Consider the following 15,481-nt stretch of genomic DNA (forward strand, 5'->3'; position numbering starts at 1 on the left):
GTTTTAACAGGTTTTGACTGTACTACCTCCTACTCTAAATCATTCTCTCTCAAACTGTGGAAGTTCTTATCTCCTTCAGCCTTCCCTCCTTACAATCATCTGATTTTGTAAACTCGGGCTTAGTGTCACCTAGCCACTACTTCTTCATTTACTTTGTCGTCACCATTGGTGGTATCCTACAGAACAGGCTTCAGCCCTACCCACTGACTTCTCAACAAAAGATGATTTTCATCTAAAATGCTAAGCTTTGGATTGATAGCTGTTCAGTAGGGGGTTAAGTTTTAGGGATGGTAATGGGGAGTGGTGGGGGTGGGGGGGAAGTGTTCCTTAAAGTATATCAAAATGATGTTGGTGGTGATAATGGGGGAACTCCATAGTGGAATGATCACACATCGATTCCGAATGGAGCAGGCTTGTTTGGCCAGAAGGTCTTCTCACCGTTGCTTCTTGCTTTGACATGTTGCAACACATGAGCTGAAGGACATGGGTTCACAGCCATGCATTCTTGAGGTTTCTAATCCATCAAGGGAGGAGGATAGCACTATTCATAGGCTCATTGCTTCCCCTTGAGGGCTGGGAAAGAGAAACTGAAGGCAAATCACAGCACTCTTGAGCATCTAGTAGCCAGCAGAGTGCCACCTTGCTGCCCAGAAACAGCATGTGGAGCACTCAGAGGGGAAGGAAAGGATTAACAGAGCAAAATAAGAGGGATGAAGTGTGATCCAAGATCATCAATTATTATTTCAATCCTCAAGTCACCTCAACTAAAAACAGACTCATTAATTGAGCACCAAAATTAGTGATAGAAACTTAACTATGAGATGCATAATTACTAAATGTCATTTATTTGCATTAAAAAGATTCCCAATTTGTCTCAATTCCTATACTAAACAGAACCTGTATTAATCTTTAAACCACAGTAAGTCAAGGATAATTCTGGTCTCCAAGATTGGTTTTGAGAGTTTTCAAATCCCAAGCTAAATACAGATGAAGACGGTCACCATCTAGTAAATAAAACACAGTTCCCACGTCATGGCATCCAACCATTTCTTAAAAGATTCCATCAGGATTGTTTCCATGACATCTATCTGGAAGCCGGTCACTGTGAAGAGTTTCCTGATGTCAGTGCTAAATTTGCCTTTTTGTCATTTGAGCTTCTGTTACCTTTTCTATTCTTACAGTTTAGCTTGAAGTAGTGTTCAGAATTCACTTCCACCATACTGTTCATCACTCTTTAAGATCACTTCTCAGATGCCTCCTTTCAAGACTGGAAAGCTTAAGTTTGTCCAGTCTTTCCTCATAACTCAATCCTCTGATGTCAAGGATCAGTAAGTAGTTTTATTTTATTCCCTGTCTCGAGTACCTCCTTGTGTCTCAGTGACCAGGACTGGACTAAATACTCGAGGTGCGGTCTGACCAGAGGCGTGTACTGTTTGATGGCAACTCTCTCTCTCTCGGACTCATATTCCACCATTTTGGCAATATATTTCGATGTTCTATGGGCTTTGTTGATTGATGCTCTGCATTGGTTGGACATGTTGAGTGTTGAGTCCACTAAGACTGACTCTCTTCATTCAAGAATTGCCAACTGGAAAATTGCCAATGTCACTGATATACCTATCAATTCATTCCATGAAAAGCGACGAGTTAAGATAGTAACTATAGGTTTTTATTGGCTAAATAACAAGAGCCCACCCTCGTGGGTGATCGGTTCCAACAAGGAAGAATACTAGCCAAGCGGTCACCTTTATACCTGGGCAAGCAGGCGGAGCCATGGGCGGAGTCAGCTGAGGTATGCCTAGGTATAACAGCGTGCGTGGCAAGAGGTAACCTTGTGTAGTGATAACAACAGTGTAAACAGTGATAACAACAGTGTAACAATAGTGAACGGTTGTGAACGATAACAGTGGTTTACCACATTCACCCCTTGTTTAAAATTGAGTCCGGCGGGGTGAAGTGTACTACCAGTTCGTGTATGTCAGTCTATCAGGAGGCCTCGTAAGCCTTTCTGACCGGCGCAGCAGCGGCGGTGGTGGTGCAGTATCCGATGTTAATGCTGGTGTCTGCGTGGTCGACGAAGGCCCCTGGGGTTCCGGCATGCCGCCTACAGGAGCTGGATTTAGGGGAGTGGTGGGGGATAACGGTGGTGTCTCCGGGGTGCCCGAGGGTGCGAGGTCTCACAAGGAGACTGTGTCCTCCCGCCCGTCTGGGTATTCCACATAGGCATACTGGGGGTTGGCGTGCAGGAGGTTCACCCTCTCGACCAGGGGGTCCGTTTTATGGGTCCTCACGTGCTTCCGCAGCAGGACGGGCCCCGGAGAAGTCAGCCATGTTGGTAGCGAGGTTCCCGTAGTCGACTTCCTGGGGAAAACGAACATTTGCTCATGAGGGGTGGCGTTAATGGCGGTACAAAGCAGTGACCGGATGGAATGGAGCGCTGCCGGGAGGACTTCCTGCCAGCGAGAGGTTGGGAGGCCCTTAGACTTTAGGGCTAAGAGGACGGCCTTCCAAATTGTCGCGTTCTCTCTTTCCACCTGGCCGTTCCCCCGGGGGTTGTAGCTGGTGGTCCTGCTCGCAGCAATACCTCTCGCGAGCAGGAACTGGCGAAGTTCCTCGCTCATGAAGGATGAGCCCCGGTCGCTATGTATATAGTTCGGGAACCCGAACAAGGCGAAGAGGTCGTTCAGGCATTTGATGACCGTGGTACTGGTCATGTCTGGGCAGGGGATGGCGAAGGGGAAACGGGAGTACTCGTCAATAATGTTGAGGAAGTACACATTACGGTCAGAGGACGGGAGGGGCCCCTTAAAATCGATGCTCAAGCACTCGAAGGGGCGGGTGGCCTTGATCAGGCTTGCTCTGTCCGGCCTATAGAAATGCAGTTTGCATTCGGCACAGACTTGGCAGTTCCTGGTCATGGTCCTGACCTCCTCGATGGAGTAGGGCAGGTTGCGGGCCTTAATGAAGTGGTAAAGTCTAGTGACCCCGGGGTGGCAGAGGTCGTTGTGGAGGGTCCGCAGTCTATCACCTTGCGCGTTGGCGCATGTACCTCGTGATAGAGCATCTGGGGGCTCGTTGAGTTTACCAGGCCGGTACAAGATATCGTACTCGTAGGTGGAGAGCGCAATTCTCCACCTCAAGATCTTGTCGTTCTTGATTTTGCCCCTCAGCTTGTTAATAAACATAAAAGCAACCGAACGCTGGTCGGTGAGGAGGGTAAATCGTTTGCCTCCAGCGTCGTACCGCTTCCACAATCGCCTGGGCCTCCTTCTCGACAGAAGAGTGTCGGATCTCAGGGCCCTGGAGGGTCCTTGAGAAGAAGGCCACAGGTCTCCCCGCCTGGTTAAGGGTTGCAGCTAGGGCGAAGTCGGATGCATCGCTCTCCACTTGGAAAGGGATGGACTCATCCACTGCGTGCATTGTGGCCTTCGCAATGTCTCCTTTTATGAGGGAGAAGGCTGCGCATGCTTCTGCTGTCAGGGGGAAGGAGGTGGACTTCATGAGGGGTCTGGCTTTGTCCGCATAATTGGGCACCCATTGGGCATAGTAAGCGAAGAGCCCCAGGGTTCTTTTCAGTGCCTTTTGACAGTGGGGAAGGGGAAGCTCCATGAGGGGGCGCATTCTTTCGGGGTCGGGGCCGATGACTCCGTTCTCTACTACGCAGCCGAGGATGGCAAGGCGCGAGGTGTTAAACACACATTTCTCCTTATTGTAAGTGAGGTTCAGCCGTTGGGCCGTACGGAGGAATTTCTCCAGATTAACATCATGGTCCTGCTGGTCGTGGCCGCAGATGGTGACATTATCTAGATAAGGAAACGTGGCCTGCAGCACGTTCTGGTCAACCATCCAGTCCATCTCCCTTTGGAAGACCGAAACCCCGTTGGTGACGCCGAAGGGAACCCTAAGGAAGTGGTAGAGGCGACCATTCGCCTCGAAGGCGGTATACTGGCGGTCCTCAGGGCGGATAGGGAGTTGGTGATAGGCCGACTTAAGGTCGATGGTGGAGAATACCCAGTACTGTGCAATCTGGTTGACCATGTCAGATATGCGGGGGAGGGGGTATGCGCCCAGCTGGGTGTACCGGTTTATGTTTTGGCTGTAGTCGATGACCAGGCGGTTTTTATTGCCGGTCTGAACGACTACGACCTGGGCACGCCAGGGGCTGGTGCTCCCCTCGATGATGCCCTCCTTCAGGAGACGCTGCACCTCAGAGCTAATAAAAGCTCTGTCCCCGGCGCTGTACCGCCTGCTCTTGGTAGCGACAGGTTTACAGTCGCGGGTGAGGTTAGCGAACAAGGAGGGGGGCGGGACTTTGAGAGTGGAGAGGCCGCAGGTGGTATGCGGCGGGCGGTTTAAAAACTGCTGGTTGTAAACTGAGTGGGGGGAGGGGTCCACCGTATGCCAAAGTGACACTTTGGAGGTGGCATTGGAAATCCAGCCCTAGTAGGACGGCAGCGCAGAGCTGGGGCAGGACGAGAAGTTTAAAGTTTTTATATTCCGTGCCCCTAACCGACAGGGTCACCACACAGTATCCACTGACGTCTGTTGAATGGGACTTCGACGCCATCGAGATCCGATGGCGCGTTGGCCGGACAGTGAGGGAGTAGCAGCGCACCGTGTCTGGGTGAATAAAACTCTCCGTGCTCCCGCTGTCGAACAGGCAGGTCATGGCGTGGCCGTTTACCTCGATGTCCATCATGGACCTGGACAAAATGGCGGAGAAGATGGCCGCCCCCACGACTCACATGAGGCCCTGCTGGCGTCTGTGGCCTTGATCAAAGATGGCCACCCCCACAACTCACATGAGGCACTGCTGGCGTCTGTGGCTTTCCTTCTGCATGCGTTCGCGAAGTGGCCTTTTTTTCTGCAGCCGGAGCAGGTCGCGTTCCTTGCAGGGCAGCGCGCCCTTTGATGTCTCGCCTGGCCACAGAAATAGCAGCTGGCGGCCCGATCGCGGGGCTCCGCTGCCGCAGCAGGTCCCGGGGGTGGCGGTCCCGATCGATTCCGGGACACCGACGCCGTAGTAGGTCCCAGGGGCGGCGGTGCGAGGGGTATTGCGGCCGGAGTCGGGCCCGAGTCCCACGGTCGCGCAGCACTGTACCCGGAGTACGCCTCGAGGTCCCGATGGGCCACTTCCAGGGAGCGAGCGAGGGCTGTAGCTGCTTTCAAGTCGAGGTCCTTTGATTCAAGCAGTCTTTGCCGTGAGTAGTCGGACCGAAGGCCTTTCACAAAGGCATCACGGATAGTTCCTTCAGCATGTTGTGCAGCCGATACAGCTTTAAAGTCACAGTCCCTGCCGAGTGTTTGTAGCGCCCGTAAAAATTCATCTACAGACTCTCCTGGCTGTTGCGAGCGGGATCTTAGGAGATGTCTGGCATACATTGAATTTACTGGGCTCCGGTACTGCTCTTTTAGCAGGTCGAGGGCCTCCTCGTATGTATCAAGGTCCCGGATGAGTGCAAATACTTTAGGGATCACCTGGGCGGTCAGAACTCTTAGTTTGTCGGCTTCCGATGGCACGCCGGAGGCTACCAGGTAGGATTCAAAGCAGCTCAGCCAGTGATCGAAGTCGAGGGCTGAATTCGCTGCTTGTGGGTTTAGATCCAGGTACGGCGGTCGGAGGGCTCGCAGCCAAGTCGGCTGCTGGGGCTGGTCAGTCATTTCAAAATTTAGCCAATAAAATTGATATACCTATCAATTCATTCCATGAAAAGCGACGAGTTAAGATAGTAACTATAGGTTTTTATTGGCTAAATAACAAGAGCCCACCCTCGTGGGTGATCGGTTCCAACAAGGAAGAATACTAGCCAAGCGGTCACCTTTATACCTGGGCAAGCAGGCGGAGCCATGGGCGGAGTCAGCTGAGGTATGCCTAGGTATAACAGCGTGCGTGGCAAGAGGTAACCTTGTGTAGTGATAACAACAGTGTAAACAGTAATAACAACAGTGTAACAATAGTGAACGGTTGTGAACGATAACAGTGGTTTACCACAGTCACTCCATTATTTAAGAAAGGTGGGGAATTATAGACCTATTAGTCTAATTTTGGGGAAGTTACTATAATCTGTTATTAGAGACAGTGTGACTGAGCACTTGGACAAACATGAACTGATCAGTGAGAGCCAGCATGGATTTGTAGAGGGTAAGTTATGTCTAACTAACCTAGTTGAATTTTTGAGGAGGTCACTAATGTGCTAGATAAGGGAGTGTCTGGATGTTATTTATATGGACTTCCAGAAGGCATTCAATAAGGTTCCACATAAGAGACTTAGGAAAATGATAGATTAAGTGAGTGGGCAGGACTTTGGCAGATGGAGTTCAATGTGGACAAGTATGAGGGTCTCCACTTTGGACCGAAGAAAGATAGATCAGAGTATTTTATAAATGGTGAGAAGCTAGGAACTATGGAGGCGCAGAGAGATTTATGGGTCCATGTCCAGAAATCACTACAAACTAGTGGACAAAAAATAATGGAATGTTAGCCTTCAGCTCAAGGGGGGCTGGAATACAATGGAACGGAAGTTATGCTACAGTTGTATGGCTCTGCATAGACCATATCTGGAGTATTGCGTCCAGTTCTGGGCACCACACCTCAGGAAGGATATATTGGTCTTGGAGGGGAGCAGCGCAGATTCACCAGAATGATACCGGGGCTAAAAGGGTTAAATTATGAAGTCAGGTTGCATAGACTAGGCTTGTATTCCCTTGAGTGTAGAAGATTAAGGGGTGATCTAATTGATGTGTTTAAGATGATTAAAGGATTTGATTGGGTAGATAGAAATTATTTCCTCTGGTGGGGGAAGTCCAGAACAAGAGGGCATAACCTTAAAATTAGAGATAGGCTGTTCAGGGGTGATGTCAGGAAGCACTTCTTCACACAAAGGGTAGTAGAAATCTGGAACTCTCTCCCCCAAAAAGCTGTTGAGGCTATGTTCGTTGGAAATTTCAAAATAAGATAAGATTGATAGATTTTTGTTAGATAAGGCGATTAAGGAATACGGATCCAAGGTGGGTAAATGGAGTTAAGATACAGATCAGCCATGGTCTAATTGAATGCGGAACAGGCTCAATGGCCTACCCCTGTTCCTCAGACTCCTGGAGCTCTTTCAGCTACTTCAACATTTATGAAGTGTCTCCACTTTACACTTGTCAGTATTAAATTTAATCTGACATTGTTCCACCCACTAACATTTTGTCCAATTCATTTTTTGAGTTTGAGCTTCCTCCTCAGATTCAACCATTTGGTATCATCTGCGAATTTGGTCATTTGCACAGAGAGTCTGAATCCAAATCACTATCATAACAAAATAGGTGTCTCAACCCTGATCCCCAGGGTTCCTCCACTCGACTTCTCCACACCGTGACACAACTCTTCTAACAGGTATCCAATGCTTTCTACCTTTTAGCCAGTTTCTTATTAATTCCCAGGGTTTATTCTGAATCCCCATCCCATTTAAATTTAACTGGAACTTTATCAAATGCCTTTTGGAAGTCAAGCCTGTTGCACAGTAGCAAACAATATTGTACTGTGGCAAGGGGGCTCTGAAGCAATACTCAGAGCTTTACGGCTAATGTGAACCTAAAGTACCAAATAAACATTTAAATACAATTTTAGTAAAGACTGGTGCTTCTAAACGCATTTTCGTTCTCGTCATCCCAATCTCCTATTCTTTGAATGCGTGCCACAGCAAAATACAAGAAAACATAAAATGAGAAAGGACATTTAATTCTCACTGGGTCATTGCAAAATAATCAACAGAAATCCTGATCAATACCAAAACATTCCTCTCAAATTATGAGCTGATCAATGGATTGTATAAGCATCACCTGTGATACATCTAGGCAGAAAATAAGCACTGCAAGAGCCTTACTACCATCCAAATCCACACTGAAAACTTTGTAATGCTTAGGGGAGCATGAAAAACTTTGATAAGCATAGGATATTTTAGGTGTTATATCTTTCACTTACTATAATTTGGGCAAGAGTCAGTCCACCTGACTGACAATAACTGAAACCAAGACACTGAAGTATTCTAACTGCTCTTTGAAAAACCAATGAAATTGTCAGCCTTTCACAGATTTTCCACCAGAGGGGAGTGTTTCATCTATTGCAGGCAGAAACCATCAGGACAGGACAGGAAAAGAAGAGCTTGAACAGATGGAGGGAGGAATTTCCTAATCTGCACCATTCAAATTGACCACATGGTAGTCAGAGAAATCAACGGTTTAAATCAAACATGGCCACAGTAAATAATAATTCTAATAGGTCTAAGAGCATTAAAAAAACAAGCCTGAAGGCTTTGTGTCTTAATGCGAGGAGCATTCGTAATAAGGTGGATGAATTAGCTGCGCAAATAGATGTAAATGGATATGAGTTGATTGGGATTACGGAAACGTGGCTCCAGGGTGGCCAAGGCTGGGATCTCAACATCCAGGGGTATTCAATATTCAGGAAAGGTAGGCAAAAAGGAAAGGGAGGTGGGGTAGCATTGCTGGTTAAAGAGATTAACACAATTGTAAGGAAGGATATTAGCTCTGATGATGTGGAATCTGTATGGGTAGAACTGAGAAATACCAAGGGGCAGAAAACGTTAGTGGGAGTGGTATATAGACCTCCAAACAGTAATGCGGAGGTTGGGGATGGCATTAAAAGGGAAATTAGAGAAGCGTGCAATAAGGGCACAGCAGTCATCATGGGTGACTTTAATCTACATATAGATTGGGCTAACCAAATTAGTAACAATACTGTGGAGGAGGAATTCCTGGAGTGTTTACGGGATGGTTTCCTGGACCAATATGTCGAGGAACCAGCCAGAGATCAGGCCATCTTAGACTGGGTATTATGTAACGATAAAGGATTAATTAGCAATCTTTTTGTACGAGGCCCCTTGGGTCGGAGCGATCATAATGTGATCGAATTCTTCATTAAGATGGAGAATGAAGTAGTTGACTGAGACTAGGGTCCTGAATTTAAATAAAGGAAACTACGATGGGCTGAGGCGCGAGTTGGGTAGGATTGATTGGGGAATGGCACTCAAAGGGACAGGCAATGGCAAACATTCAAAGACCGCATGGATGAACGACAGAATTTGTTCATCCCAGTTTGGCATAAAAATAAAACAAAAAAGGTGACTCAACCGTGGCTAACAAGGGAAATTAGGGATAGCATAAGATCCAAGGAGAGGACATATAAATTGGCCAGAAAAAGCAGTAAACCTGAGGATTGGGAGTAGTTTAGGATTCGACAAAGGGATTAATTAAAAAAGGGAAACATAGGATCTGATGAAAGGGAGGAACTGAAAGAAATCAGTATTTGTAGGGAAATGGTGTTAGGGAAATTGATGGGATTGAAGGCCGATAAATCCCCAGGGCCTGATAATCTACATCCTAGGGTACTTAAGGAAGTGGCCCTAGAAATAGTAGATGCATTGCTGATCATCTTCCAACATTCGCTGGAAACTGGAACAGTACCCATGGATTGGAGGGTAGCTAATGTTACCCCACTATTCAAAAATGGTGGTAGAGAGAAAACGGGGAATTACAGACCGGTAAGCCTGACATCGGTAGTGGGGAAAATGCTAGAGTCCATTATAAAAGATGTAATAGCAGAGCACTTGGAAAGCAGTGACAGGATTGGACAAAGTCAACATGGATTTACAAAAGGTAAATCGTGCTTGACTAATTTACTGGAATTTTTTGAGGATGTAACTAGTAAAATAGGTAAGGGAGAGCCAGTGGATGTGGTGTATTTGGACTTTCAGAAGGCTTTCGATAAGGTCCCGCATAAGAGATTAGCGTGTAAAGTTAAGGCACATGGGATTGGGGGCAAGGTATTGACTTGGATAGAGAACTGGTTGGCAGACAGAAAGCAAAGAGTTGGAATAAATGGGTCTTTTTCCGAGTGGCAGGCAGGGATCGGGGTCCTTGGACCCCAGCTATTCACAATATATATTAATGATCTAGACAAGGGAACTAGATGTAATATTTGCAGACGACACAAAGCTGGGTGGGCGTGTGTGCTGTGAGGAGGATGCCGAGAAACTCCAGGATGATTTGGACAGGTTGGGTGATTGGGCAGAAGCATGGCAGATGCAATATAACGTGGATAAATGTGAGGTTATCCACTTTGGTGGCAAAAACAGGAAGGCAGATTATCTGAATGGCAATAGATTGGGAGAAGGGGAAGTGCAACGAGACCTGGGTGTCCTTGTGCACCAAATCGCTGAGTCCAGAACCAGGGGTCACAGTCTAAGGATAAGTGGTATGCCATTTAGGACAGAAATTAGGAGGAATTTCTTCACCCAGAGAGTGGTGAACCTGTGGAATTCTCTACCACAGAAGGCAGTAGAGGCCAATTCATAAAATATATTCAACATAGAACCATAGAAGATAGGAGCAGGAGTAGGCCATTCGGCCCTTCGAGCCTGCTCCGCCATTCAATGAGATCATGGCTGATTATCCAAATTCAGTACCCTGTCCCTGCCTTCTCCCCATATCCCTTTAGCCTTAAGAAATATATCCAACTCCTTCTTGAATATATTTAATGAACTGGCCTCCACCGCCCTCTGTTGCAGAGAATTCCACAGGTTCACCACTCTCTGGGTGAAGAAATTCCTCCTCATTTCGGTCCTAAATGGCCTACCCCTTATCCTTAGACTATGACCCCTGGTTCTGGACTCCCCGGCCATCAGAAACATCCTTCCTACATCTAGTCTGTCCAGGCCAGACAGAATTTTATAGGTTTCGATGAGATCCCCTCTTAATCTTCTAAACTCCAGTGAGTATAAGCCCGATCGACACAATCTCTCCTCATACGTCATTTCTGCCATCCCAGGTATCAGCCTGGTGAATCTTCGCTGCACTCCTTCCATGGAAAGAATGTCCTTCCTCAGATAAGGCGACCAAAACTGCACACAATACTCAAGATGCGGTCTCACCAAGGCCCTGTACAACTGAAGCAAGACATCCTTGTTCCTGTACTCGAACCCTCTTGCTACGAAGGCCATCATACCATTTGCCTTCTTAACCGCCTGCTGCACCTGCATGCTTACCTTCAGCGACTGGTGCACAAGGACACCCAGGTCTCGTTGCACTTCCCCTTCCCCCAATCTATTGCCATTCAAAAAATAATCTGCCTTCCTGTTTTTGCCACCAAAGTGGATAACCTCACATTTATCCACATTATAGTGCATTTGCCATGTTTCTGCCCAATCCGTACTGGAGTTTCACGACATCCTCCTCACAGCATACCCTCGCACCCAGCTTTGTGTCGTCTGCAAATTTGGAGATATTACATCCAATTCCCTCGTCCAGATCATTAATATATATTGTGAACCGCTGGGGTCCTAGGACCGATCCTTGCGGTGCCCCACTAGTCACTGCCTACCACTCGGAAAAAGACCGGTTTATTCCAACACTCTACTTTCTGTCCGCCAACCAGTTCTCTATCCAAGTCAATACTTTGTCCCCAATCCCATGTGCCTTAATTTTGCACGCTAATCTCTTATGCGGGACTTTATCGAAAGCCTTCTGAAAGTCCAAATACACCACATCCACTGGTTCTCCCTTATCTATTTTACCAGTTACATCCTCAAAAAATTCCAGTAGTCAAGCATGATTTACCTTTTGTAAATCCATGTTGACTTTGTCCGATCCTGTCACTGCTTTCCAAGTGCTCTGCTATTACATCTTTTATAATGGACTCTAGCATTTTCCCCACTACCGATGTCAGGCTTACCGGTCTATAATTCCCCGCTTTTTCTCTACCACCTTTTTTGAATAGTGGGGTAACATTAGCTACCCTCCAATCCATGGGTACTGTTCCAGAGTCTATCGAGTTCTGGAAGATGACCAGCAACGCATCTACTATTTCTAGGGCCACTTCAAGAAGGAGTGGGATTTATTTCTTAAGGCTAAAGGGATCAAGGGGTATGGGGAGAAAGCAGGGACCGGGTACTGAATTTGGATGATCAGCCATGATCGCAATGAATGGCGGAGCAGGCTCGAGGGGCCGAATGGCCTACTCCTGCTCCTATCTTCAATGTTTCTATGTAAGTCAGCTAAGTAGCAGCTCTGATGGTATCTGTAGAACTGTGCCCTGATCAGACTACCCTGCCCCCCTGACCAAAGGGCAAAGTTCTGAGGGATAAGATTCTAAAGGAAAAGCTGCCATTTGAGTTTAGCACCAAGGTTACAGCGACATAATGGTCAAGTCACCAAATTCCTCAAGCTTCAAATCACGGTAGTGGAACATGCTCGACTTGTTAACATTTTGCTGCAGACTTGATTGCTAACCCAGTGCTGAATGATACAGACAGGCTCATTGGTAGGATGGGAGGTGACGCAGAGAGGGTAAGATTTCTTTCTCTTACCTTGGAGTGCTGCTGCTGCTGCTCCTCCAGTTGTGTGCCCCTTTTCCAAGCCTCTGAGAAGATGGAGATGACAATACTCTGGGAACGAACATGACCCGTAGACTGCAAGTCAGAAACACCGCTGTCTGACTGGTTCGAATGGTTTGAGTGGGATTCTGCGCAAAGAAAGCAAAATGGAGGTGACTCCCATGCATCAAAATTCAAGTCTATTGAGTTCCTAGTGTGCAAAACACTTGAGATTTTAAGTAAAATACTACATATGCTAAAAATCTGGCATTAAAAACAAAATACTGCAAAAACATAGCAGGTCAGTCGACATCTGAAAGAAACATGAGGTTAACATTTTATGAAGGTCCTTTGGATTACAAGTTCCGAAAAAGGGCCTTCACCCAAACATTAACCTTTTCAGTTATGGCTCAGTTGTTGGCACTCTTGCCTGAGTCAGAAGGTTGTGGGTTCAAGTCCCACTTCAGAGACTTGAGCACAAAAATCTAGGCTGACACTTCAGTGTAGTACTGAGGGAGTGCTGCACTGTCAGAGGTGCCTTTCGGATGAGACGTTAAACCGAGGTCCTGTCTGCCCTCTCAGGTGGACGTAAAAGATCCCACGGCAGTTTTTCGAAGAGGAGCAGGGGAGTTCTCCCCGGTGTCCTGGCCAATATTTATCTTTCAATCAACATCACAAAAACAGATTATCTGGTCATTATCACATTGCTGTTTGTGGGAGCTTGCTGTGCGCAATTTGGTTGCCACGTTTCCTACAGCACAACAGTGACTACATTTCTAAAGTACTTCATTGGCTTTACAGCTCTTTGGGTTGTCCGGAGGTCGTGAAAGGTGTTCTATAATTGCAAGTCTTTTTTTCAGGTGTTGAAAGACATGCTACGTATTTTGTTAACTTTAACTTCACGCTGTGAAATCTTCATGAGAAATCTCATTTTCTACTGGACATCTTGATGGGCATTCGGTAAACGTTGTTTGTCAGATTTGGGTGCAAACGCTTTGATATTTCCTTTCAGCATTAAAATCCACTTTAAACACTACTGAAAGTTTCAAAGCACTTGAAACTAAATCGGCAGAAATAAAGGTTTACCGAATTCCCATTTCTTCCCGACTTTGTAAAGCAAATATTGTTGCAGGAAAGTTTATGAGCAGCTCTGACTATCTCAACCATGGCAGCGTCTTTTCTCTCATTTCCTTCTACTTCCCTGTTCTCCCCACCTCAGGGAAACTTCCACAAGAACAAACCATGGTACAGGGAAAAAGTTGGACACACACTACATCCAGCCCCTTCACTCCAGCGTACCCACATGAACACATCAAAATCCTTCTCTCTAATGCACCCGTACAAGCACTACATCAAACCCCTTCTCTCCAATGTAATTGTACAAACACTACATCGAAACTCTTCTCTCCAATGTAACTGTACTATTATATTGAATACCTTCCCTCCAATTTACTATGCACAAAAGCACCGTCATGGCCCTCACTCCACCCAATTCAAAATTCACAAGGAAGGCGATTTAAACCAAGTTTTTAAAAAAGGAATTCCCTCCAAATACTTTCCATATACAGAATAGCAAATATTCCATAAGCCATTTAATCAACTCAGCCCATATCTGTCCATACAGCACTCAGTCCCACGTCCTGCCAAATTATTCAGCTTCATTAACCTGTTCTGATTTGTAATCAAATGTCAAGGATGCATTTTGAGACTTAATTTACCTGGTTAATAACCGCCGTCTCACTGAGCAGATACTTCCAATGCATGATGGACACCCAAATCTTTATCCTTTTTCACTTCTCAATAGACACCCATCTATGGTATATACACACTTGGTACCAACATGCATTACCATACACTTCTCCACATTCATTTTAATTTCTCATCACTTGGCGCCAGATCTATCTGAATATGCTCTCTGTCTGCACTGGACAACTGACCACATGGCTTGATGTCATGAGCAAATTTTACAGCATTGTTACTGGTAGTGCCCATCTCCATATCATTTATAAAAGTGTAAACAAAAAAAAGGCGCAAAAAAGAAGTTTGTGGAGTTCCACTGGTTGCCACCTCCCAAGAGCCTTTTCTGTTCATCAATGGCTGCCTTCTACTGCTTAGCCAATTTGCCATCTATTTACCAGTAATACCATGACCAATGTTCCCTTTAAGCTGTGCAGCTGCTCTGGAGCTCCTGAGAAGCCAGCTCACCGGCTTTTAAATGGGAAAAACCGTGCATGCGCAGTAGTTTGAATGGGTCGTGCAGCCCCTTAAAGGGGCCGCGCACCCAAAAAAATAATGAAAGAGTACATTGGACGTAGGGCAGATCAGGAAGTAGAATCAGTATGGGTGGTGATAAGAAATAACAAGGGGCAGAAAACAGTGGTGGGAGTAGTTTATAGGCCCGCTAACAGTAGCTATACCATTGGACAGAGTATTAATCAAGAAATAATAGGAGCTTCTAACAAAGTTAATACAATAATCTGCATATAGATTGGGCAAATCAAATTGGCATGGGTAGTCTGGAGGACATGTTCATGGAATGTATTCAAGACAGTTTCCTAGAACTATACGTCATGGAACCAACCAGGGAACAGGCTATTTTAGATTTTGTTTTTTGTAATGAGACAGGGTTAATTAGTAATCTTATAGTAAAGGATCCTCTTGGAAAGAATGATCATAATATGATAAGAATGTCACTTTCAAACTCAATGTGAAATTCTAAGTCCGACACTAAATGAAGCCAATTACATAGGTCTGAGGGGCGAGTTGGCTACAATAGATTGGGAAATTAGATTAAAAGGTATGACAGTAGATAAGCAGTGGTAATCATTTAAAGAAATATTCCAAAATTCTCAACGAATATACATTCCATTGAGAAATAAAAACTCCACGGGAAAAGTGAGCCATCCCTGGCCAACTAAAGAAGTTAAGGATAGTATGAGATTACAAGAGGAGGCTTATAATGTTACAAAGAATAGTAGTAAGCCTGAGGATTGGGAACGTTTTAGAAATCAGCAAAGGATGACCAAAAAATTGATAAAAAGGGAAAAAATAGAATGAGTGTAAATTAGCAAGAAATATAAAAACAGATTGCATGAGCTTCTACA

At 45.9% G+C, this 15,481-nt stretch overlaps 1 protein-coding gene across 3 annotated transcripts in view; it reads right to left on the minus strand.

Annotated features, from left to right (window-relative positions):
• The window catches only part of LOC147120067 (ras-associated and pleckstrin homology domains-containing protein 1-like), a 287,386-nt gene that overhangs the window by 13,695 nt on the left and 258,210 nt on the right, over window positions 1–15,481 (minus strand). For all 3 annotated transcript variants that reach the window (XM_085985600.1, XM_085985599.1, XM_085985598.1), the window contains one exon: window positions 12,372–12,526. In XM_085985600.1, the coding sequence (XP_085841726.1) occupies window positions 12,372–12,526 (155 nt within the window). The remainder of the gene's footprint in view (window positions 1–12,371; window positions 12,527–15,481) is intronic.

The sequence above is a fragment of the Somniosus microcephalus genome, chromosome 4 (genome assembly GCF_052327205.1).
Source record: "Somniosus microcephalus isolate GS21.2 chromosome 4, FLI_Smic_1.0, whole genome shotgun sequence".
Classification (NCBI taxonomy): domain Eukaryota; kingdom Metazoa; phylum Chordata; class Chondrichthyes; order Squaliformes; family Somniosidae; genus Somniosus; species Somniosus microcephalus.